The sequence below is a fragment of the Jaculus jaculus genome, chromosome 9, assembly GCF_020740685.1.
Source record: "Jaculus jaculus isolate mJacJac1 chromosome 9, mJacJac1.mat.Y.cur, whole genome shotgun sequence".
In the NCBI taxonomy this organism is placed as follows: Eukaryota; Metazoa; Chordata; class Mammalia; order Rodentia; family Dipodidae; genus Jaculus; species Jaculus jaculus.
In genome coordinates this window covers 87,699,333-87,723,845 of record NC_059110.1, presented here as the reverse complement: position 1 = coordinate 87,723,845, position 24,513 = coordinate 87,699,333, and the positions used below count along the sequence as shown (strand labels likewise).

Here is a 24,513-nt window from a genome sequence, read left to right as displayed (position 1 = left end):
AAAATAAAAATCAGAGGGAGGGACTGGAGCGATGGCTCAGCAGTTAAAGGCATCTGTTTGCAAAGCCTGCTAGCTCTGGGTTCAATTCCCCAATGGCTGTGTAAGGCTGGATGCAGAAGTGGAGTTCAATTGCAGCAGCAAGAGATCCTGGTGCACCCACACAAGCAGACACACATGCAGGTAAGTAAAATTCGGAGCTGGAGAATATGGCTCAGTGGTTCAAGGCACTTATTGCAAACTCTTCTGGCTTGGGTTTGATTCCCCAGTACCCACATAGAGCCAGGTGTACAAATTGACACATGCACTCATGCATCTGGAGTTTGTTTGCACTGGCAAGAGGTCCTGGCGTACCCAATCATACTCTCTCTGTGTCCTTGCAAATAAATAAAAATAATAAAAAGGAAACAAAAACACACATTAAATAAACTGTGGATGCCCGGTGTTGTGGCGCACACCTTTAATCCCAGCATCCGGGAGGCAGAGGTAGGAGGATTGTCATGACTTTGAGGCCAGCTTGAGACTTAATAGTGAATTTCAGGTCAGCCTGGGCTAGAGTGACCTTACCTCAAAAAAAAAAAAAAAAAAAAAAAAAAAAAAACCAAACAAACAAACAAAAAACACTGGTGGAGGAAAGACCCCCTTATCCCTAGGTGGGGCTTAAGGTAAGGTCTTGGAAGCTGGTCAGAATTGCAGTATCTTACTTGAGAGGCTGAGGCAGAAGGATGGCAAGTTCAAGAGCAGCCTAGGTGACATAGTAGAGCTTCATCTTATACACACACAGCAGTTGCAGGCCCTGCCTAGACCCATTAAATTAAGATTTATTTTAAGACCCCAGGTGACTTGCTGACAGGCCTGGTAAAGTGACTGAATCATTTTTGTTTGTTTAGAATTTTATTTTATTTTAGTATTTTGTTGTTGTTGTTGTTTTTCAAGGTAGGGTCTCACTGTAGCCCAGGCTGACCTGGAATTTACTCTGTAGTCTTAGGGTGGCCTTGAACTCAAGGCAATCCTCCTACCTCTGCCTCCCAAGGGCTGGGATTAAAGGCGTGCACCACCAAGCCTGGCTTATTCATTTTATTTACTTATTTATTTAAGGTAGGGTCTCTCTCTAGTCCAGGCTGACCTGGAATTCACTCTGTAGTCTCAGGCTGGCCTTGACCTCACAGTGATCCTCCTACCTCAGCCTCCCGAGTGCTGGGAACCAAGGTGTATACCACCACATCCAGCTAAAATTTTATTTTATTTTTATGTATTTGTGTGGGGAGGGGGCATGCCAGGCTCTCATGCTGTTGCAAATGAATGCCCATCTAGCTTTACAGGGGCCTGGGCTGGCAGGCTTTACAAGCAAGCGTGCTTTGCCACCGAGTCGTCTCCCCAGCCCTGAGGTGACTGGACTCAACCACACTGTTCAGATGTGCTGTCGTCTTTAGGCTATGGGGGTTGGAGAGACCCTTCCTCCACCCGAGTAGCTGCTGGAAAGAGGGAGAAACCAGAGAAGAAGCCCATGAGGCTGGGAACCGCGGCTTAGCCCTCCCCGGGGGCAGAGCTGGGGAGAGCAATGGGCGGTCTGATTAGAAGGTTTGGCGCCTGTGCAAGCCGGGAGCTCGTGGGCTTTCGGGCAGAGCAGATGGTGGTGCTCTGCGCGCCAAGGCCTCACTTGCAGAGACCTTACCTGCCCTGCCCAAACCACCTTTCTCTTTTCCCTCTCCCTTTCCTTGTTTCTCTTCTTCCCTACTCCCTTTCCGTTTTTTTTTTTTAATTTTTTTGTTTATTTTTATTTATTTGAGAGCAACAGACAGAGAGAGAGAATGGGCGTGCCAGGGCCTCCAGCCACTCACTGCAAACGAACTCCAGATGTGTGCGCCCCCTTGTGCATCTGGCTAACGTAGGTCCTGGGGAATCGAGCCTCGAACTGGGGTCCTTAGGCTTCACAGGCAAGCGCTTAACTGCTAAGCCATCTCTCCAGCCCTTTTCAGTTTTTTTTAAAATTTAATTTTATTCATTTGAGGGTTGAGGGTAGGGAATAGGCACTCTAGGGCCTCTAGCCACTGCAAATGAACTCCAGACACATGTGCCACCATGTGCATCTGGTTTACATAGGTACTGGGGAATCGAACCTGGTCCTTAGATTCACAGGCAAGTACCTTAACCACTAAGCAATCTCTCCAGCCCCTCTCTCTTTTCTCTCTCTCGTTTTTTTTTTTTTTTGTTTGTTTTTTTTGTTTGTTTTTGTTTTTGAGAGAGAAAAAGGCAGAGAGAGAATGGGTGCACCAGGGCCTTCAGCCGCTGCAAACAAACTCCAGACGCTTGCAGCACCTTATGCATCTGGCTTACGTGGGTCCTGGGGAATCAAACCTGGGTCCTTTGGTTTTGCAGGCAAGTACCTTAACCACTAAGCCATCTCTCCATCCCTTCTTTCTCTCTTCTTGGATTGGCTGTGTAGCTGTGGGTGACCCTGAATTTCTGATGCTCCTGCCTCCACTTCCTGAGTGCTGAGGTTACAGGTGTGCGACGCCACGCCAAGTTCATGCGGTGCTGGGAAGGGGATGCAGGGTCTCACGGATGCTAGGCAAGCACTCTAACAACTGAGCTACATCTGCAGCCACCACACAGCACTTCCCGAGACAGGGCGTGGGTCAAGGTGCTGAGGAACGCCCTGGCCCCGCGTGCCCACCCCCGGTTCTCACCATGAGACGCACACAGCACTTTGTGTGAAGCGCAGTTCTGGGCTCTCGCCCGGGGTCCTCTCACCTCAACCACGGGTCCTTGGACAAACACAGACCCCATCTGCTACCCTCTGGGGACCACCTCAAAGAATCCTAGTGTGGCTATTAGGTTTCTGTGTTCAGGCAGTAGGGCTCAACACACACACACACACAAACAGGGTGATTAAAATAAAATACATTTTATATACATAGTTCCATTGAAGGATTATACAAGAAATGTCCAACTGTCCATGGGGAGTGACAGGGGTGTTTGTTTTCTTAAATACAAAAGCATAAATAACTGTACACAGAGCAGCTAAATACAGGGTAGCCATGTAGCATCACCTGGTGGTCATTAGGGTATTGCTGTCAGAAAGGGTTTTTTTTGTTTTGTTTTTTTTCTCTTTTCACACAGCCTGGCGATTCATCTCCAAGGGGCCAGTGAGGTCCATTTCCCCATTACCATAAGCATAGGTGGGCTACAGTGAGGTCGGGGGGGGGGTGGTTAAGGAGGGAGAGAGAAAGAGAAATACAAAGAGAGGCATGAGGGGAAATATGTGAGGCTTAGGGAAAGTTAACTTTCTCCATCTTCTCAGACCCTGTGACCCCAGTTGTGGAGTCAGGCCCACCATTAAATTCCATGTCATCAGCGTTAGCTCCTCCTGGGCTGTCAGAGCTTTGTGTCGCTGGACGGCCCCATACGCCTGTCCTTTTTGGCCCCGTAGGAAAAAACAGCACCAAAGATATCTTCATGATAACGCTTCTGGCTCTGCAGGGGGAAACAAGAGGCCAAGGTGTGAGCTCTCCACTCCAATGCCTCCCGGTCACCGTGTCCAGGTTGGGAGGGGCCCGGGGGCTGCCCAGCTTCCTGATGGGGTGGGCATTCAAGGTCCTGTGCCCTCCCAACCCCCTTGCTGCCATCACTACCCCTGGGCCTGGCTTCTGCCCTAAGCCTTGGAGACCAGTGCCCCTGCGTGGGCCACCTCAGCATCTAGCAAGCTCCACGAGTGGAGGGTGGTCCCACTCACTTCCTGCCTAGCGCTCATCCCGCAGGGGGCTCCAGCAAGGGTGAGCTCCGAGGGGATCGGGTGTGGCAATGCTGCGCTGTCTTTGCCCCAGTCTTGAAGTGATAACACACACAGCATGCTGAAGGCTCTGAGGCATCTTCAGTAAAATAATACTGAGTGTGTAAGTGAGCGTGTGTGCCAAGCAATCGGTCTTTGGAGCCTTTTTGTGTTTTGTTTTTGCAAGCATTCTACCACTGAGCTACATCTCCAGCCCTTGGTTTTTGTTGTTGGTGGTGTCTATTTTTTTCTTTTTTGTGACAAGGATTCACTGCTCATTATATAACCCAGACTGGTCTTGAGCTCACCGCCCTCTGACCTCAGCCTCACAGGTGCTAAGATTACAGGTGTGTACCACGCCACACTGCCTGCTTGGGATGAGGGTAAGCAGACAACAGCTGGGTGTAAATAAGTGTGCACTTCCCATGAGGTGGGCAGGGACAACCTTCCTGTCTCTGGTATGCCCAACCCTGCTCTATGGTGGACCAGGATTCTGGGGTGCCCCTGGTACTGCTCCACTAGTCCTGGCTCCTGTGCCGTTCACCTGCACCCTCCCCCATGCCACCCCAGCTCTTGTACCTTGAGCTGGAAAAAATAGTCCTCAACCTGCTCCTCACTCAAGGTCAGCTTGGCAGCCACCAGCTGCTTCAAGGTCTGGGCCACGTCGCGGGCCATGCGCACGTCCCCACAAACATAGAGGTGGCCCTGCTCCTGGAGGAGCACGCGGAGCACCTCACCAGCCAGTTGCTGCCTCAGGATATCTTGCACGTAGACCTGAAAGCAGATGGTACAGTGAGGTCTGCCCTCGGCTGCCAGGAGCCACTTTGTGCTCAGACCCTCTGGCCGTGGGGTTGGTAGAAAGGTAGCCAGGGACTGTAGAGTCAGCACCCTACGGCTGGACCTCGGCTCAGGATGTGGAGGTGCCTGGCACCTTGCCCAGCCTGGGCCACTGGGGTTTCTGTGTCTTCTCTGAATTCACCACCCTCCAAAGGGGCATCAGTGAATCCACTGCCTCTGCCCAGGACTCTGAGGCCTGCCTACCCCCCAGAAAAGAAGGTCTCCCAATGTGGATCAATCCCAGGTGTGATTCGGCGCAGATTCATGCAGAAGACCCAGGAGTAAGCCAAGGACTCTGCTCTTGTTGGGCACAAGATGCCCAGTGGCCCTGACCCTGGGTTCTAGAGGAGCCCCCAGAGACAAGATGAGGAGAGCCTGTCTCGATTCCCCAGACCCCTGGGGCAAGGCGCCCAGCTGAGGGCCCTGGAGCAGCAGCTACCTTCCAGACTTGCTGGGTGGGGCAAAAGCCCACTTAGACCACCCCTCCCTTTCCAGACCTGCCCGGGACCTCCAGCAGGCTGGGCTGTGGGGCTTAAGCTACAGTGGAGTCCCAATCCTCCCTGAGCTCGGCTTTTGTCCTGGAACTATGGACAGGGTGCAAATAAAAGCGCCGTCCTGACAGCGGCTATATACCTGAGGAGATGAAGGTTCACGGAGGGAAGGGCTGCCTGGGGGCCACACTTACCTTGGGCTTGCCGGGCAGCCGGGAATAGGCTGTATGCACCTGGTGCAGCACCCCCTTGCGGGCCATCTCCAGCATCTCCTCCCAGTAGAGGTGGTCCTCCTCCGGGTGGCGACACCCGAACACCAGGGTCATGCGGCCCGCCTTGAGCCCTGCAAAACCCAGCAGGCTGCAATTACCAGGCTGGCCACTAGAGGGAGAGCCACAGCCCCAGGTGCCCAACATGAATTTTCCCAAGTGCAAGTTGTACACACACATCCCTCCCCCCACCCCCGTTTCACCGATGTGGAAACTAAGAAAGTGAGGTCAAGGGCATTCAGGTTACTTGCTCATTGTCATACAAGTGAAAAGGGCAGATATGACATTCTGTCCAGCTCATTGGAGGTCAAAAGTGGAGACAGGGCTGGAGAGATGGTTTAGCGGTTAAGGCACTTGCTTGCAAAGCCTCTTCGCTCTCTCAAATAAATAAATAAAAATTAAATTTAAAAAAAATTAAAATTTAAAAAGTGGAGACATTACTGCCTGAGTAGCAATATACAGGGCACCTGGCGTCCCCTCACGGCCCAGGTACCCTGAAGCTACACCGAGTTTGGGATCCCATTTTACGTTTTTTTGCAGTATGAGGTATGCAAATGAGAATATAAGGAAGGCACTTTTTTTTTGTTTGTTTGTTTTGGTTTTTCAAGGTAGGGTCTCACTCTGGTCCAGGCTGACCTGGAATTAACTCTGTCATCTCAGGGTGACCTTGAACTCATGGCAATCCTCCTACCTCTGCCTCCCGAGTGCTGGGATTAAAGGTGTGCCCCACCACGCCCGGCTTGAAGGCACTTTTAAAAGCCTCATTCAGTATCTATTACAATTATGACAACACACTGTTCTCTTGTTTTATTTTCCTGTTTGTTTGGTTTTTGGTTTTTTAAGGTAGGGTCTCACTCTAGTCCAGGCTGACCTGGAATTCACTATGTAGTCTCAAGCTGGCCTGGAACTTACAGTGATTCTCCTCCCTGCTTGCTGAGATTAAAGGTGTGCACCACCATGCCCCGCTGTTGTTTTACATTTTAATTTTGCTTTTTTTTTTTCCCCCTTTGAAAACATGTAGCTTGGCATAATGATGCAGCACTTGGGAGGCAGAGGCAGGAAGACCACAATTTGAGAACAGCTTGGTCTGCATATGACTATCGAAGCCATCCAAGGGCTATACACTGAGATCCTGTCAAACTCTCCTCCAAAAAATTCCTTGTGTTTAACATGACAAGGGCATTTGCTAGTTGGCTATCAGAAATTATGTGGTCTTGTTTATGAAAATCATTTCTGATCCACATCTTGCCTGGCTGTTGTCAAATGCATTATTCCTCTTCCCACTATGGCTGGTAGGGATGTCTTCTGGATGCCACGTATTGTGCCTGACTTTATGTTCAGGGTCTTAAAAGCAAAAAAGATTTTGGGTGGGAGAAATGGCTTAGCAGTTAAGGCATTTGCCTGTGAAGCCTATGAACCCAGGTTCAATTCCCCAGGACCCACATAAGCCAAATGCATGCATCTGGAGTTAGCTTGTAGTGGCTAGAGGCCCTGGCATGCCTATTCTCTAATAAATAAATAAAAATGAAATATTTTCAAAAATATTTTATTTATTTGCAAGGGGAGGTAAAGAGAGGATGAAAATAGGCACACAAGGGCTTTTTGCCACTGCAAACAAATGTAAGACACATACACCACTTTGTGCTTCTGGCTTTATGTGAATACTGGGGAATTGAACCCAGGCTGTCAGGTTTTCAAGCAAACACCATTAGCTGCTGAACCATCTCTCCAGGCTCCAATGTTCAGGGTATTCAAGGTCAAACATTGCTAGCGGTGCTGGAGATATGGCTTAGCAGTTAAGGTGCTTGTCTACAAAGCCGAAGAACCTAGGTTCAATTCCCCAGGACCCACATAAAGTCAGATGCACAAGGTGGTGCATGTGTCTGGAGTTCATCTGCAGTGGCTGGAGGCCTTTATGCACCCATTCTCTCTCTCTCAAATAAATAAGTAAGTTTTTTTTTTTTAATTGCTACTGGTTCTGCAAAAGCCTCTTTTGGAGGTCTTTAGGTATAGAAAGATGCTTTCCGTGGGATTATTCCTCAGATAAAAAGAAAATGTTTCCATCTCATATACATTTCTGCCATCTGTAACCTTGAAGACCTGTCCATAGACTAACTCTATGGATTATGTCAATGTTAATATTGACAATTATACTGGCATTAAAAAAATCAAAGGAGGGCTTAGCGGTTAAGCACTTACCTGTGAAGCCTAAGGACCCTGGTTTGAGGCTCGATTATCCCAGGACCCATGTTAGCCAGATGCACAAGGGGCACATGCATCTGGAGTTCATTTGCAGTGGCTGGAGGCCCTGGCACACCCATATTCTCTCTGTCTCTCTCTCTCTGTGTCTCTCAAATAAATAACAAATAAAATATATTTAAAAAAAAATCAAAGGATGCTGGGCACATTGGCACACACCTTTAATCCCAGCAGTCAGGAGGCAGAGGCAGGAGGATTGCTGTGAGTCTGAGACTACATAGTGAACTCCAGGTCAGCTTGAGCTAAAGCAAGACCCTACCTCAAAAAACAAAAAACAAAACAAACAAACAAAAAACAAAATCAAAAGACTAAGTGACTTTCCCCAGTCATGGGCACGGTGTGGATTGGTAACACTTGTGTGCTATATCAGAATAACTAGTAAGCTGCCTCCCTTTTTACAAAGTCCTACCTTTGTGCTGGAAGTCATGGAGCCGCTGCTGCCAGAAACTTCGGAAGGGTGCGATGCCCGTGCCAGGACCAATGAGGATGCAAGGCACGGAGGGGTCCTCAGGAAGTTGGAAGCCACTGACACTGCAGGGAACAGGAGGGGAAACCTGGTCCTCAAACTATCTTGGGCCAGATGCACACACGGGATGGGGCCCAGGGAGCTGAGGGGCTGGCAATTGGTAATGTTGGGGTGCATGAGAGCAATGAACTTAAGGTTGTTTCCCAAGTCCTGTGGGCAACTTCACCTGCCCTACAGGTGCACACCATCTCCCCACACTGGAGCCTTGCGATACACCTGGCTATACCTTGTAGCCAGTGGGTAAAACAGACAGGCCTAGTATGACCTCAAATCTTCTTTTATAGGCCAAGGGACCCAGAGGAGCACTCAGTTCGATTCCTCCCTCGCAGCCCAGAACTCCCAGGAACCTGGGGTCCCAAAGGGCTCAGTGTGGATGCCTACCTCCGTATGAAGCAAGGTACTGGGTCCTGTGGCTTCAGATTGCTGATCCAGGTGCTACAGACACCATGATGCAGGGGACCCTGGCCATCTGCAAACAGCACAGTCCTGATCAGTATGCCCCATGCTCCTTTGACATTGATGTGCCCCCCCTGGGCTACCCCAGCCCCTGGATAAGGGGCTGTTTCCTCCTACAGCTAAGAGCTGCCCTCTTCACGCAGGGAGCAAAGAAGGCGGAAAGACGCTTGGTGAGCAGGCACTCCCGCCACGCAGGAACCGAGCTGTGCCAAGGGGAAAGGGTTTGGACGAGATCACTAGATCGTGGTGAACTCAGAACTGCAGCTCAGGTTCCCTCAGTTTTACTCAAGAGCACTTCTCTGGCCTGGAGAGATTGTTAAGTGGTTAAGGTACTTGCCTGCAAAGCCAAAGGACCCAGATTTGATTCCCCAGTACCCAAGTAAAGCCAGATGCACAAGGTGGCACATGCGTCTGGAGTTCATTTGCAGTAGCTAGAAGGCCTGGCACACCAATTCTATCTGCCTCTTTCTCTCCTCTCTTTCTCTCTCAAATAAAATAACATATTTTAAAAAAAAGAGCTCTTGAGCTGGAGAAATGGCTTAACAGTTAAGGCGCTTGCCTGCAAAGCCAAAGGACCCAGGTTTGATTCCCCAGGACCCACGTAAGCCAGATGCACAAGGTGGTGCGTGAGTCTGGAGCTTGTTTGCAGGAGCTGCAGGCCCTGGCGTGCCCATTCTCATTCCCTTGCTCTCTCTTTATCTTTCAAATAAATAAATAAAAATAAAACATGGGCTTGAGAGATGGCTCAGCGGTTGAGGCACTTGCCTGTGAAGCCTAAGGACCCATGTTTGACTCTTCAGATCCCACATAAGCCAGACGCACGAGGTGACGCATGTGCACAAGGTCACACACATGTCTGGAGTATGACTACAGTGGCTGGAGGCCCTGGTGCACCAATTTTCTCTCTTTCTCACTCTTGCTCTCTTGCACAAAAAAAAAAAAAAAAAAAAAAAGGCCAGTCTGTTGGGTTTGCCTCAAATAAAATAAAATAAAAAGAAAAATAAATTTAAATAAAATGTTTTTGTTTTTTTCCATGTTTAAAATGTTTTTTTTTTTTTAAAGAGCTCTTCCCTTTCAGTCCCTACAGCAGCACAAAGTGACCCTTAGGGTTGGCCACGCTGCATGCGCTCATTCGTGAGGGTGTCCCTTGCTGTAGGAACCCTGGGTGAAGGGTAGCCTTTCATGACCCCTGCTGGCTCTGGCACCTTCATCTCCCCAGTGGCTCTCCGGATTACGTTCCCTGCCCTGTGGCATCTGAAGAGGGCTTTGGTTTGAGAAGTCCTTTGGTTCTCCTGTGCATGAGTGTGCCCTCACGGACCACACCTGCCTCTCTCCCCACATGGGCGCAGTGTGAAAGGTGGGGCGGGAAGTGATGAGCAGGCTAGACATGGTCTCGGGTTGAGTCTTTACAAACTGTGTTCTGTGCCAGGACTCTGAGGCATGGACAGCTTCCAGCCTTGCCAGGTCAGACAGTGCTTGGTTATAGAAGTCAGAGCAAAGACGGGCGTGGTGGCGCACTCTTTTAATCCCAGCACTCGGGAGGCAGAGGTAGGAGGATCACCATGAGTTCAAGGCCACCCTGAGACTACATAGTGAATTCCAGGTCAGCCTGAGCCAGAGTGAGACCCTACCTCGAAAAAAAACAAAATAAACAAATAAATAAAAATATAAGTCAGAGCAGGAGGTCAAGTTCCCCAGTGTAAGAGCCAAGGCCCAGTGGCCACGACACCGGGTGTGGTACTTTGAATAGATGGCTCCCAATATATTCAGTGTTTTATTAGTTTGTAGTTTGCATCTGCAGCCACCTGGCTGGGAGCAGTGTCACTGGGCAGATCTTAAGGTAGTGGGATTAAGATTTCAATCTAGGGCTGGAGAGATGGCTTATCAGTTAAGGCCCTTGCCTGCAAAGCCTAAGGACCCCGGTTTGATTCTCCAGATCCCACATAAGCCAGATGCACAAGGGGGCACATGTGTCTGGAATTCATTTGCAATGGGTAGAGGCCCTTGCATGCCCATTCTCACTCTTACTCTGTCTCTCTCTCTCCCTTTCTCTTTGTCTCTAATAAATAAAATTTAAAAAAATATTTCAATCTAAAGATATGCAAAGTGTGCCTAGCTGGAGTTCCTGAAGTGTGCTGTGCTGTGTGGCTTTTGACTTTTAGCTTTTTCTCTTTTCCTGGTTCTTTAAGAGGGAGGCCAACTTCTTCCACCATCATGGAACTTGCCTGGCTCTGTAGGCTTCAATAAATCCCTTCGTCAATAGCTGTGCCTGGTCTGGAAGTCCATCTCAGCGAACCTGAAGCTGTCTGCTTCACTGGACTTCCCACTGCATGGTAGCCCCATCCTCTACTTGCCTTCCTTGGGGTACCAGGTGCCCCAGGGCTGGGCCTACTGTGTCATTCATACCCAGTGTAGTGCCCAGCATGGAGATGGGAAGCAGGCATTGCTGAATGAGTGGGGTGAGCCAAAGAACAAGCCATGGAGTTCTGTACCGCCAGGATGACCAGGAATGCAGCGTCCCTGAGTGTTGTAGGCTCTCCACATTCGATTCCACTCAACTATCCCAACAGTTGCAGGGACACTGGGCCTCAGCAGCTCTCCACTTGCCAACAGTATAAACTGGCTTACCCCTTCTGCAAAAATGCGCACAAGCCGGGCATGGGACGCACACCTTTGGTCCCAGCGCTCAGGAGGCAGAAGAAGTAGGAAGATAACTATGAATTCGAAGCCAGCCTGAGACTACACAGTGAATTCCAAGTCAGCCTGGGCTGGAGTTGAGAGCTACCTCAAACAACCAAAAAACCAAAACTAAGTCAATAATGCACACAGTACCCATCTCGCATAGTTACGGATGGCAGACACAGAGGAGCGAGCCTGGTGCCTGCTCGGCAGTAAGCTCTCCTACGACGGCTCTTCATACTGTGGGCCACCCTGGAAGGTGGCTGCGCCCCCACCCCGTTGAGTTGATGAGCAGGTCAAAGCTCAGGGGTGTTGCACAGCAGCTGGAGAAGTAGGGGGGCAGACGGAGCCAGGGTCTGCCCGGCCTCACCTCGGGTGCGGTAGGAGACCACGGCCACGGTAAGGTGGATCTCGGTGGGAGTGTGGTCCCAGGAGGAGCTGATGGAGTAGAACCGTGGCTTCAGAACGGGGAGCTGGGACAGCAGGAAGGCAGCGGGTACCCGCAGCGATGGGAACTCCTCCAGCACCTCCAGGAACGTGGGGCTGTTGGTGAGCTTCCACTTGTTGTATTCTGAGGGCTGAGAGCCAAGGGAGTATGAGGACTCAGGGTGCCTGCCCTGTATGGTGGGGAGCAACTGTGCCAACCCAGGATTTATCCATTCACTCGGCAAACACAGCCGGGGCTGCTGCTGTCCAGGGTGCTGAGACTTTCTAAGCGGGAGGGAAAACAGAGCAACTTAGTGCAGCCAGTAGCATTTGTCAACTGTGTGCTTAGAAATCCAATGCCAGGGGCTGGAGAGAGTGGCTTCGCAGTTAAGGCACATGCCTGCAGAGCCTAAGGACCCGGGTTCAATTCTCCAGGCCCCACATAAGCCAGATGCACATGGTGGCACATGCATCTGGAGTTTGTTTGTAGTGGCTAGAGGCCCTGGCGTGCCCATTCTCACTCTCTCTCTGTCTAATAAAGAAAGAAAGAAAAGAAAAATAATAAATCTAATGCCATCCAGGCATGGTGGCACATGCTTTTCATCCCTGCACTCGAGACAAGGTCTTGCTACGTAGTACAGAAGAACCTTGAACTCGTGGTAGCCCATCCTGGTCGCTAAGTCATGACCCTCCTGAGCTGGATCCCAAGTACTGGGATCACAGGTTGTGTAGCATAAAACCCAGTGTGTTCACCTCTTAATTATAAACTAACTTGAGACTCGGCTTTGAAACCAGTGAGATCTGAGTTCAAATTTTGCCTGGATGCATTTCCTAGCAGTGAAATCATATCCTAACTACCGAACCCCTGAGAACTAAGGATGCCACAGCTTTCTGCACAAGGATGCCGAGAACACATCTGTCGTGATGCCAGCGCTCAGCTGCGGAAGAGTGGCAGTGAGGCATTTGGGATCCGGACAAAGGGGAATTCTGCCGATAGTAAGAATGCAAAGACGTGGGCTCAGATGCCGCAAGTGCCTCAATGCATTCTCCCACTACTCACTAGCTCAGCCCTCCACTCATCCTCACCATGCCTCTTGAAATATTCTTTGTTTCCTTTTTTTCAAGGTAGGGTCTCACTTAGACGAGGCTGACCTGGAACTCACTCTGTGGCCCCAAGCTAGGCTTGAATTTATGGCGATCTTCCCACCACAGCCTCCCAAGCACAAGGATTACAGGCATGCACCACCATACCCGGGTCCTCTCCAGTACTCCTTAAATTCCAAGTGTGTTCCAGCTTTGGGAAGACAAAGACAGCCAGTACATAGGGGCACCCTCTCCAGTCAATTTCCAAGGACATGCACTTTGGCTGTGTGACGGTTAGCCATCACTGTCAACTTGACTAGACTTAGACTCACCATGGAAACACACTCTGGGAATGAATGTCAGTGAGACTGTTTCCAGAGAGATTTAACTGAAGCAGGAAGACCTACCCTAAATATGGATAGCACCATTCCATGGACTGGAATCCTGGACTACATGAAGAGAAGACAGTGGGGGCTGGAGAGAAGGCTTCGTGGTTAAGACATCTGCCTGCATGGTCTAATGACCAGGGTTCAACTCCCCAGTACCCACACATAAAGCCTGATGCATCAAGTGGCACATGTGTCTGGAGTTTGTCTGTAGCATCTAAAGGCTCTGGTATACCCATTCTCTCTGTCTTTCTGTCACTGTCTGTCTCTCCCTGCTTACAAATAAATAAGTAAATAATATTTTTAAAAACACAATAGAGGGCTGGATAAGATGGTTTAGTAGTTAAGGCATTTGCCTGCAAAGCCAAAGGACTCAGGTTCGATTCCTCAGGACCCACATAAGCCAGATGCACATGGAGGCTCATACACCAGGAGTTCATTTTCAGTGGCTGGAGGCCCTGGCATGCGCTCTCTCTCTCTCTGTGTGTCTCTCTCTCTCCCCCTCTTCCTCTCTGTCTCTCTTTCTCAAATAAATAAAATATTTTTTAAAAAAATCAAAACAAAAACACAATGGGGAGAGGGAGCTGAGCATTCATCTCTGCTTCCTGGCTGTGGGCTGAATGTGACCAGCCACTCCGCCTCTCGCTGCCACACCTTCCCCATCCCAGTGGACTGCACCCTTGAACTGACAGCCACGTTAACCCTTCCTCCCATCTGTTTCTTTTGCTGAACATTTTGTCACAGCAACTCAAAAAGTAACTAATTCAGGCTGTCACGCCGCCTCTGGGAGAAATTCATTCACTCAACACAACCATGTCCTGGATAATGTCTAATCCCACCTCACCAGCCTGCGAGTCATGTTTGAGGACTCAGGGGTAAATGCTCTCCCAGGGAAAACCCAGCTCGGAGCTGTGGTTCCCTCCACCCTGCTAACTGCTCCAGCCTCCCTCCCCAGCCCCGAACCTCACCTGGCACAAAGCCTCCAGCCTCTGTCTCTCGGCCTCTTCTGTGGCCAGGCAGGCCAGCTTTTGGAGCTGCGGCTGGGTCGGGGGGGTAGTGATGTCCAGGAAGTAAGTGAGGGCCTGGCTAAGGGAGCATGGGGGAAGTCTTTTGTCCCTGACCCAGTAGCTGCCTGGATACAGAAGGAAGGGAGGTGTCAGGATTGGGAAAGTCCCCATTCAGGCTTCTCAGAAGGTGATGGGGCCCCCCAGGAAGCCCTCTCTTTCCTCCAGCTGCAGGGGAGAGAAGACACTGATATCCTGGCTCCAGGACCAGCAGACACGAGGAATAAGGTGGTGGACACAAAGCAGGAATTCCAAGGAAGGTCAATCAGTGGCCCCAAGTGGGTACCCACACTGACACATTCTTGGCAAACTAACCACGTGTCACATACCCACAGATGACTACAGCTAATGGAGACTGTTATGACCAGGGACCAACTGTTCACTTAGAGAGAAAAGCTCATGACTACAAATGCCTGGGATGCTAAACCAAGAGGCTTGGGGTGACCAGATCAGCGCAGAGTGAGGGAGCACATCTCTGGGCGTACCAGGGGGCAGCATACAGGGCACACCTGGGTTCAAATTCTAGCTACCTGCTTCCTAGCTAGGGGTGTGAACCCTATCCCCAAGAAATGGATATGATAACAAAGGCCATTTTTCTGGGTACTCATGGGCACCGAACAAAACTATGCTTATGACCTCATTGGGACAGAGCCTGGTACATGAACTTTTCTTTCTGTTCCCTTTGGAGACAGGGACATTACCATTAGTATCACCACATCTGGACCATACCTGTCTCTCTATAGTCAAAGCGACATCTCTGACCCCTCTTGCCTAAGGCTCAGAGTCCCTCACTTTCTCCTGGCTAGCAGGGAAACACTATGTGGCTTCGCTTCTCTGGTGCCTGCTTTTCTGCCTTGGCCTCTGAGTTTGGAGAATGCACTCTGGAGGCATCATTATCATTCAGTAGCGAGGCCAGAGGGCTGTTCCCATGGGCCAAAGTTAGGGGACTGCAGGGCAGTCACAGGCCTAGCCCCAGGGTGGGGATGGAGAGGGAGGGAGGGAGGGCGTACCACTTTCATCCAGTGCCTCCAGGCACACAGTTTGGTGGGGAGTCGGGCAGTCCACTACTCGCTCCAAGATTCCTTGGACTAAGGCCAGTTGGTTTCCTGGGAAAATTCCAAGGTGCTCCCCTGGCAGGTAGCTCGGGCTTTGGCTGCCCTCACAAGACAGCTGTACGTGAAGGGTGGTGCGGCTGTGGACGGAAAAAAGGAGCCCTGGATGACTGACAGATTTCCTCCAGGCTTCTGGATGGACGGGACGGGACGGGATAGGATGGGATGGGACGGGACAGGACGGGATGGGCAGGCCATCTTCCCTAAGACGAGTGTCATCCTGACACCTTCCTGCCTGACGTCTCCAGACTAGCTCTTCCAGCCTGAGTCCGTGACAAGACATACCCTCAGATGGGGACTTCAGAGCCCTGTAGATTAATTCCCCTAGAAGAAAGTAGGCCATGCAGCCACACTCTACCTAAGAAAGCATCCCACTCAGGACACATGGGAACCAGAAGGAAATGTTCTTTGCCTCCAACTTAAATCCTGCTCTCATTAGAGCAAAGGCCAGTTTTCCTGATGGAAGGGGGGGGGTGGGGGGGGAAGTAGAAGACAGCAGATAAAGAGCTACAGATCACCCACAACTCTCTCATCTTCCCTTTCTGCCCAAGTTTTTGTGTAAGCTTTGAAGACCCAAATGATTTGACGCTCCTGGCTTCCTTTCTTTTTTTTTTTTTTTTTAAAGTATTTTATTTATTTATTTGAGGGAGAGAGAGAGAGAGAGATAATAGGCACGCCAGGGCCTCTAGCCACTGCAAACAAATTCCAGACTCATGCGCCACCTGGTGCATCTGGCTTTATGTGAATACTGGGGAGTCAAACCAGGGTCCTTAGGTCTTGCAGGTAAGTGCCTTACCTACTGAGCCATCTCTCCAGCCCTCTTGGCTTCCCTTCTAGTGAGAGGTCAATAAGGAATGACAGCAAGCAGGACAAGTACCTAGTTCCCAAACTGGACCCCTGGCTAGTTAACCACTGGCTAGCCAATGCAAAGGCACAGGTGGCCAGGGTTAGCAGACCAGTTGGCCCTACTGGTGGATGCAGCAGACATTTTGCCCCCTGCACACACTGACTCACTCTGGTCCTTCTTCCATTGAAATGGAATCTTGGGACATCATTAAGAAGCTCTGGACACCCCCATCCGGTTACACACATGCACCTTACCTGGACTTGGCACTCTGCAGATTCTTCTGAGATTTGAGCCTCATGGTGACTACATTCTTGGCATGCATGGCGCTGAGGGCTGAGGAGACAGAGAGAGATGGCAAGGGGATGCCTTTGAATGTTTGAGTCCAGTATCTCTGCACATGGCCCTTGGGTGTCTTGTGTGGCACCCACTGAGATTTTCTTTCCTTTCCCCTGCTGTTTCTTTTCCTTCCCTTCTTCCCTTCCTCCTCCTTTTTGTCCTTCCTTCCTTGACAGGGTCTCATGTATCCCAGGGTGGTCTTGAACTAGCCATGTAGCTGAGAATGACCTGCTCTGGCCTCCAGCACCTGAGAGCATTCTATCAACTGGGCTACAGTCCCAGCCTCTCCCCGCCACTTCTAAATCACAAATAAAGACACCAGGTCTGCCAGGACATGAGAGTTGGTAGCCGAAAGACCAGGAACTCAAGCACCCACCCCCCCAGACAAGTACAACAACATGAGAAGCTATCTCAACACAACTACAGCAACAGCAAAAGACCCTGGTGGGCTGGAGAGACAGCTTAGCGGTGAAGGCGCTTGCCTGCGAAGGCTAAGGACCAAGGTTCGATTCTTCAAGGCCCACGTAAGTCTGCACAAGGTGGCGCATACATCTGGAGTTCATTTGTTTGCAGTGGCTGGAGGCCACGTGCACATCTGCTGTACTCGGGGTGCTGGCTGTGGCACCTAGAGTGGGTACAGCTGAACCACTGACTGCAGCCCATAATTGTTCTGGAAATTTTCTTCATGGCACCTGGCTACTTTCACAAGGCTGGTCCAGCATCTATACTGGCTCAGTGCTATGACGCCCTTCATTTCTCCAGATGTTGTTACAGGCCTATCATCAGGGCTCACTGAGTTCACATGGGCCAGGGACCCAACATAGTGCCTGATGGGGTCAGCGCCCCTCCCCACCGCGCCCCCAAGGGCTTCCTCCTGGGATAGCCTCCCTCGGAAACCGCAGCTCTGAGCCAACAGGCTCTCAGCTACACCATGGACACAGATGTTCAGCTCGCTGCTTCTGTTCAGAGAAGGCAAGTGGGCTCCTTGACAAGAGGCCCAGGGCTCAGAGAGCCTAACCCAGGCGGGAAGGGTAAACAGAGAGACTGCTACCTTTGTTGAGGTCTAAGGGCTGCGAGTCCCACGCAAGCCTGTAGCGCTGAGGCTCCCACGTCACACTGCAAGCGTAGAGCTTGGGGATCTGAATGTGGCCTCGGATGTCAAACGTCTCACAGGCTGCCTGGAAGGTGAGGCAGAGTGGTGTTCAACACGACCATCATCGCCAAATTTTAGGCCTTCTCCATGGGCCAAATACTGAGCCAAACATGTTCTACAATGCCTAGGTGTGTCCTCTGATGGGTATTGCTAGAACCACATAGTAGTTATTGATTGATATGCATTCATCCTTGGGCCCACATGGTGAGGAAGGATGGCTTCCATTTCCTTGTGGAGAGTCATGTGGAACAGGCCCAGGCTTTGGAGCCAAGTCTGCGGGGGCCACGATCTGCTGCTTTCCTACCAGAGGCAAATTCCCTATGTCAGCAGGGCCAGGCCGCAGGCAGTCAGGACTTAGTGACATATGAAGCCAGGTTGGAAGAGCTCAGCTAGGCTGAGAGACTGAAGGGAGACATTATTGTGAAGAGATGATGAAGGTTGGGCTGGAGAGATGGCTTAGCAGTTCAGGTGCTTGCCTGCAAAACCTAATAACCCAAGTTTGATACCCCAGTGCCCACATAAAGCCAGATGCACAGGGTGGCACATATATCTGGAGTTTGTTTGCAGTGGCTAGAGGCCCTGGCACACCCATTTTCTCTCTCTCTCTCTTTCTCATACATAAATAAATAAAATATATTTTTAGTTTATTTTATGTATTTGAGAGAGAGAGAATGGGCACACCAGAGCCTTCAGCCACTGTAAATGAACTCCAGACACATGCATCACCTTGTGCATCTGGCTTACATGAGTCCTGAAGAATTGAACAAGGTCCTTTTGGCTTTGTAGGCAAACACTAAAATTAAATTAAATTAAAAATTAACACTAAGCCATCTCTCCAGCCCAATAAAATATATTTCTTAATACATTCTTAAAATATTTTATTTACTTGCAAGAAGAGAGAGACAAAGCCTCTAGCTGCTGCAAACAAACTTTAGATGTATGTGCCATTCTATGCATCTGGCTTACGTGGGTCCTGGGGAATCAAACCATGGTCCTTAGACTTTGCAGGCAAGCCCCTTAACCATTAAACCATCTCTCCAGCCCCCAATTTTTTTTTAAAGAGTTGATTGAGGTTATCAGTGGAAAAAAAGGCCTTTTCACAGAAGCTTTGGAGGACATGGAGGTTGGCTTACCTACCTTCTTATTAAATTATTTTATTTTATTTATTTATTTGAGAGAGAGAAAGAGCAAGAGAGATGGGTGCTCAAGAGAGAATGGGCACTCCAGGGCCACCAGCCACTGCAAACGAACTCCAAATGCATGCGCCCCTTTGTGCATCTGGCTAATGTGGGTCCTAGGGAATCGAACCTGGGTCCTTTGGCTTTGCAGGCAAGCGCCTTAACCGCTAAGCCATCCCTCCAGCCCTCAGCTACCTTCTTTCATCCAGAGGAGTATGGCAGAGCTCAGCTCTTCTGGGGAAAATACCTTTGACCTGAGTCCTCAGGGCCCCCGTACCCCTGGCCCACATCTGGGACCATACCTTCAGGACCAGGCTGAGGTCATGCCACCCATGATGTCTGGCACAGGTGTGCATGGTACAAGTACACCACGTTCTGTCTGGCTGGGAACTCACCTTGAAGGTCTGCACAGCCCAGCTGCGGAAAGCGTCCTCCTGTCCACTGAGCTCGTCCCCTTCCCCCATCGGAGCAAGCTGAATGGCCCCCAGATGGGACAATTTCTGGTCAATGTCATGAGCAAAGGCACAGAACTGAGGGTACATGCTGGAGCCAAGGCCGAACACGGCATATCTGTTGAGGAGGACAAACACACACACACACACACACACACACACACGGACTCGCGTTGCATGCCAGCAGTACCCATGGCTTGGCAGACTAGCCTCACATTCTCCCATGCCAACTGGCCACAACCCCTTCTGGACCTGTGTCGCCCTGGCCAACTCCCATGACTCACAACAAACACATGCCTGGCTGGCAGGCGTGTGAGAGGGATTTGGCCTCCATGACTAGACCCTCAACCAGCTTGGAGGGCAAACCTCAGACCAGGGCTCACTCTGCCCCTGGACATCCTCTGTCCATACACGGTTCCATACTCTGACCCAAACTGGGCCCAGGGGGGGCAGGATCACAGAAGTGAGTCTCACCTGAAGGTACGGGGCAGTTCTTTCAGCACGAACAGAGATTTCTTCAGAGTCTAAAAAGACAGGGAAGCAGTCTGTAGGCCAAGATTCATAAAAGCAATGCTTTATCCCCACTGACACCCCTATCTCCACCATGGCACATTTAAACACTGGCCACATCTAGCAGGAAAAGGCCTTTGACCCACAATGGAGGTTGGTTTATGAGCAGAGCCATCAGGCGAGTTCACCTTGTCTCTCAATCCAACAGAATCTTAGCAACTCATGGGTACCCCACATCTCAGAGCCTGGTGCCCCACATCCAGGCCTGGAAGAGCAGAGCCTATGCTATAGCACGACATTCCTAGAGGGTTCCCCCAAAGATATGTAAGCCTTCTTGTTTGGAACCTGCTAGGAATAAGTGGTCCCCTGTTCTTTTTTTTTTAAAAAAGACCCTAATTAAAAAAATATTTTATGTTTATTTATTTGACAAAGAAAGGGAGAGAAAAAGAGAGAGAAAATGAATGGGTGCACTAGGGCCTCTAGCCACTGCAAACAAACTCCAGATGCATGCGCCCCCTTGTGCATCTGGCTAACATGGGTCGTGGGGAATTGAACCCGATTCCTTTGGCTTTACAGGCAAACACCTTAACCGCCAAGCCATCCCTCCAGCCCAAAATCCTAATTTTTTTTAAAAGCTTAAACCTTCTATCAGGCTAGCAAAAAGGTACTCAATACATATACTTTCCTTATGTCAAACAAACTAGTCTTCAGTACAGTGTAACTATACAGAATATAGACAATACACATATGCTCACAAAGCAAACACTGATTTGAAAAACATGATATTCACATTGATTACAGTAACTCTAAAATGACTGTAACACCGAAACGGCACTTAGTTTACAAAAGTCACAAAAATATATATGTGTATGTGCAGTTACCAAGTATAGTTTCTGTAAAATACTAATAGCCATATACTGGTATATAAAATGTGAAGTTTCTGACATTCTATACATGTTTTAGGAAATCAAAAGAAAACCCAAAGCAATCTTTGTTATTGTCGAAAGTCAAACATGCCAAGTAACTTAGCTGTGGCCACTGTCACCAAGTAAAGCTATCGTTGAATGAGATGATGACAACGGTACAAGGCTGGTGACCTCGCAACTGGCACAAATGAGGAGTTGTTTAGGGGAAGATAGAGGACATAAAAACACCCATCTATTCACATTTTCTCCCCAGCATTACTCTCTGTGAAAGGTTGTACAAGTTGCCAGTTCCCCAAAAGAATCATGATGTTACAGCCGTAAGGGTCAAACCTTCCCCTGACTTCCTTACTGCCAGGCTACAGGCAAATCAACACCCTAATTTTTTTTTTTTTTTTTTTTTTTTTTTTCGAGGTAGGGTTTCACTCTGGCTCAGGCTGACCTGGAATTCACTATGTAGTCTCAGGGTAGCCTCGAACTCACGGCGATCCTCCTACCTCTGCCTCCCGAGTGCTGGGATTAAAGGCGTGTGCCACCACGCCTGGCAACACCCTAATTTTTTATGAAACATAATTTTAGGCTGCATATGACCTGTTGCGTTATGGGAAACTACTATGCTCCTTGGCTACTTCCTTTCCAATTGCCTTAACCTTCCCTCTGAACAGAGAGACAGTCTCAAATCGGTGTTCATCCAGCCTTAATGTTTCACTAATCTTGCCTATTACTATTTTTTGCGGGGGAGGACTAGGGTTTCACTCTAGCCCAGACTGACCTGTAATTCACTATTCACTGGCCTCAAACTCATGGCAATCCTCCTTTGCTTTCTGAGTGCTGGGATTAAAGGTGTGTGCCACCATGCCCAGCTCTCTTTAAAAAAAAGTGGGGGAGGGCTGGAGAGATGGCTTAGCGGTTAAGCGCTTGCCTGTGAAGCCTAAGGACCCCGGTTCGAGGCTCGGTTCCCCAGGTCCCACGTTAGCCAGATGCACAAGGGGGTGCACGCGTCTGGAGTTCGTTTGCAGAGGCTGGAAGCCCTGGCGCGCCCATTCTCTCTCTCTCCCTCTATCTGTCTTTCTCTCTGTGTCTGTCGCACTCAAATAAATAAACAAATAAATAAATTTTAAAAAAAGTGGGGGAGTAGAGCAATCTGGGTTAGGCAAGAGTGTCTAGATAAAGTTCAGTAACTTCCTTTGAATTTTACTGTACTTTTGGCTAGTTTTTGCTTTGTGAAAATGTACAAGTTTTCTTTAAAATATGAATTCTTGAGCCAGGTGTGGTGGCTCACGCCTTTAATCCCAGCACTCAGGAAGCAGAGGTAGGAGGAGGATTGCCATGAGTTTGAGGCCAGCCTAAGTAGCAATTCACTACGTAGTCTCAGGGTGGCCTCAAACTCACAGTGAACCTTCTACCTCTGCCTCCTGAGCGCTGGCATTAAAGGCATGCACCACCACATCCAGCTTAATTTTTATTTATCAATTGTAAACTTTACTGTATGGACATACTGCATAGTAGTCAGTGTCTGGGGAGGAGGAGGAGGAGGAGGAAGACCATGTCCCAGGATACTTCTTCCCACCCTCACAGGAGAATATACACTACCCAGTAAGAAAGGTGGCAAACAAGAAACCTGAGCACTGGCTCCCAGCGCCCTCTTCAGGTCATGCGGGACCCCCTGGGCCCTTTCTTTGGTCCCCCCAAACCCACCATCAGGACCTTGAGCCACCCACCTCTCCATTGCCAGGACAGTCTCCGTTCCCAAAGGTGCTGGTCACCACCAGCAGGAGTTGCTCCTCCTCCAGGCTGCTCAGCTTGTACTGGTCCATGCAGAGGATCTGCGTCAGTGACACCAAGGTGGATGTCAGTCCTTGGCCCCTAGAGCTGCCCCGGGCACCCTCTCCAGACCCCCTCCAGCCGAGCTCATGTACACCTGAGGGTTGAAGGCCCAGCTAAACAAGGCTCCCAGGTCCCGGGCCAGCGCTTCCGATCTCCCCGTCTCCGTGGCAAAGAGGATGGTGACTCTGACTCGGGACGCCAGCGTCTTGCGCATCAGCACAGAGGCGAAGAGCACCGCCCTGCGAGGACAGACACCGGGTCGGCCTCCGGAGGCCTCCAGAGCAGGGAGGTGGCAGGAAAAGCACCCCGTGCGTCTCACGAGCTCGCTGGTGGTCCCTGTCTGTCCTGAATGGTCACCCTCTAATCAGCTTCTTCAGGAAGAAGTGACACATTGGGACAACAGTAGCAGGTGGCTCTCAGAATCGGTGTCTGGGGTTATGGGAGTCCAACTCCAGGGAGAATATTCTCTGGGCTGGGCAGATGGTTCAGTTGGTACAACTGGTCCTTGCTAAGCATTAGGAATGGAGATCCAACTCCAGAACACACTTTATTTTGTGAAATAGATCCATTTGCAAGCAGAGAGAATTTTAAAAGAAAAAGCACCAGGCCCTCTTGCTGCTACAAATTAACTCCAGCTGCATGCACCGCTTTGTGTATCTGCTTTGACGCAGATACTGGGAAACTGAAACCTGGGCTGGCAGGCTTTGCAAGCAAGAGCCTTTTGCACATAAGCCATTTCTCCAGCTCCAGGACACTTTTTTTTTAAAGACAGGCACTGTGGTATGTGTTTATAATTCCACAGCTGGGAAGACGGGGACAGGACTGTCCCTGGGGCTCAGCTGACCAGCCAGTCTAGCATAAATAATGAGCTCCAAGCCAATGAGAGAGCTTATCATCGCCAAAGAAGATGGACAGTGCCCGAGGGATGTGTGGGAGGTTGTCCTCTGGTGTCCACATGCACGCACATATATACACCCACCCACAAGCAAGAATGCCCCCCGTGTGTCTGGGGGCCCTTCAAGGCCTGGAGGCTGACTGGACAGCAAGGCCAGTTCGGACTTCAGTGCTTGCTGCCTACTCCCACCTACTTCACCAAGACTTTGAACCGGATCTCTCTCCTCCTGGGTCTCAGCTTCCCATCCTGCCACACGTGGGTCTTCCAGGCCTCCACCTGAAGAAAAGAAGGGAGGAGTGAGGTCAAGGCGGGGTCCTGGCTGGGCGTGAGGGATCCGTCAGAGAGGCAGAGGCCCACCCACCTCACCAAAGCTCAGCAAGAACTCTTGGAGGAAGCTGGGCGTGGTGGCGCACACCTTTAATCCCAGCACTCGGGAGGCAGAGCTAGGAGGGTCACTGTGAGTTTGGGGCCACCCTAAAACTACATAGTGAATTCCAGGTCAGCCTGGGCTAGAATGAGACCCTACCTCGAAAAACCAAAAGAAAAAAAAAAAAAAAACTCTTGGAGGAGCGTTTCCACAACCCCACATGGAGCCCAACACATCTCACTGGGTACTTGGCTCCCCCTGGCATTAGTGTGCCTGGAAGGCAGAGGCCACATTCAGCATCTTATCACCGGGCAAACTACATAACGTGAGAGTCCAGCCTGGAACACCTTCAGCACAAGGTGGTACTCATCTTGGCTGGGCAGAGGCTGGAGAGATGGCTTAGTGGTTAAGGCCTGTAAAGCCAAAGGACCCAGGTCCAATTCCCCAGAACCCATATAAGCCAGATGCACAATGTGGCACATGCGTCTGGAGTTTGTTTGCAGGGGCTGGAGGCCCTAGTGTAGCCATTCTCTGCCCTTTTCTCACTCTCTACCTCTTTGTCTCTCTCAAATAAATAGATAAAAAATATATTTAAAAAAAAACCCCACTATCCTGGGCAGACCCCACATACAGTTCTCCACACCGGAGCTACAAGAGGAAGGCGGGGC

At 50.1% G+C, this 24,513-nt stretch overlaps 1 protein-coding gene across 1 annotated transcript in view; it reads right to left on the bottom strand.

Annotated features, from left to right (window-relative positions):
* Positions 1-3,056: 3,056 nt before the first annotated feature.
* Nos2 (nitric oxide synthase 2) overlaps positions 3,057-24,513 on the bottom strand; it is a 42,483-nt gene continuing 21,026 nt past the window's right edge. Inside the window, exons 12-26 of the mRNA XM_045158325.1 lie at positions 23,672-23,754; positions 22,678-22,822; positions 22,478-22,582; positions 19,798-19,847; positions 19,267-19,441; positions 17,592-17,718; positions 16,459-16,537; positions 15,256-15,437; positions 14,150-14,313; positions 11,657-11,864; positions 8,533-8,620; positions 8,035-8,156; positions 5,292-5,440; positions 4,349-4,543; positions 3,057-3,474 (exon numbers count right to left, since the gene is read on the bottom strand). Of these exons, the coding sequence (XP_045014260.1) occupies positions 3,376-3,474; positions 4,349-4,543; positions 5,292-5,440; positions 8,035-8,156; positions 8,533-8,620; positions 11,657-11,864; positions 14,150-14,313; positions 15,256-15,437; positions 16,459-16,537; positions 17,592-17,718; positions 19,267-19,441; positions 19,798-19,847; positions 22,478-22,582; positions 22,678-22,822; positions 23,672-23,754 (1,971 nt within the window). The 3' untranslated portion in view covers positions 3,057-3,375. The remainder of the gene's footprint in view (positions 3,475-4,348; positions 4,544-5,291; positions 5,441-8,034; positions 8,157-8,532; positions 8,621-11,656; positions 11,865-14,149; positions 14,314-15,255; positions 15,438-16,458; positions 16,538-17,591; positions 17,719-19,266; positions 19,442-19,797; positions 19,848-22,477; positions 22,583-22,677; positions 22,823-23,671; positions 23,755-24,513) is intronic.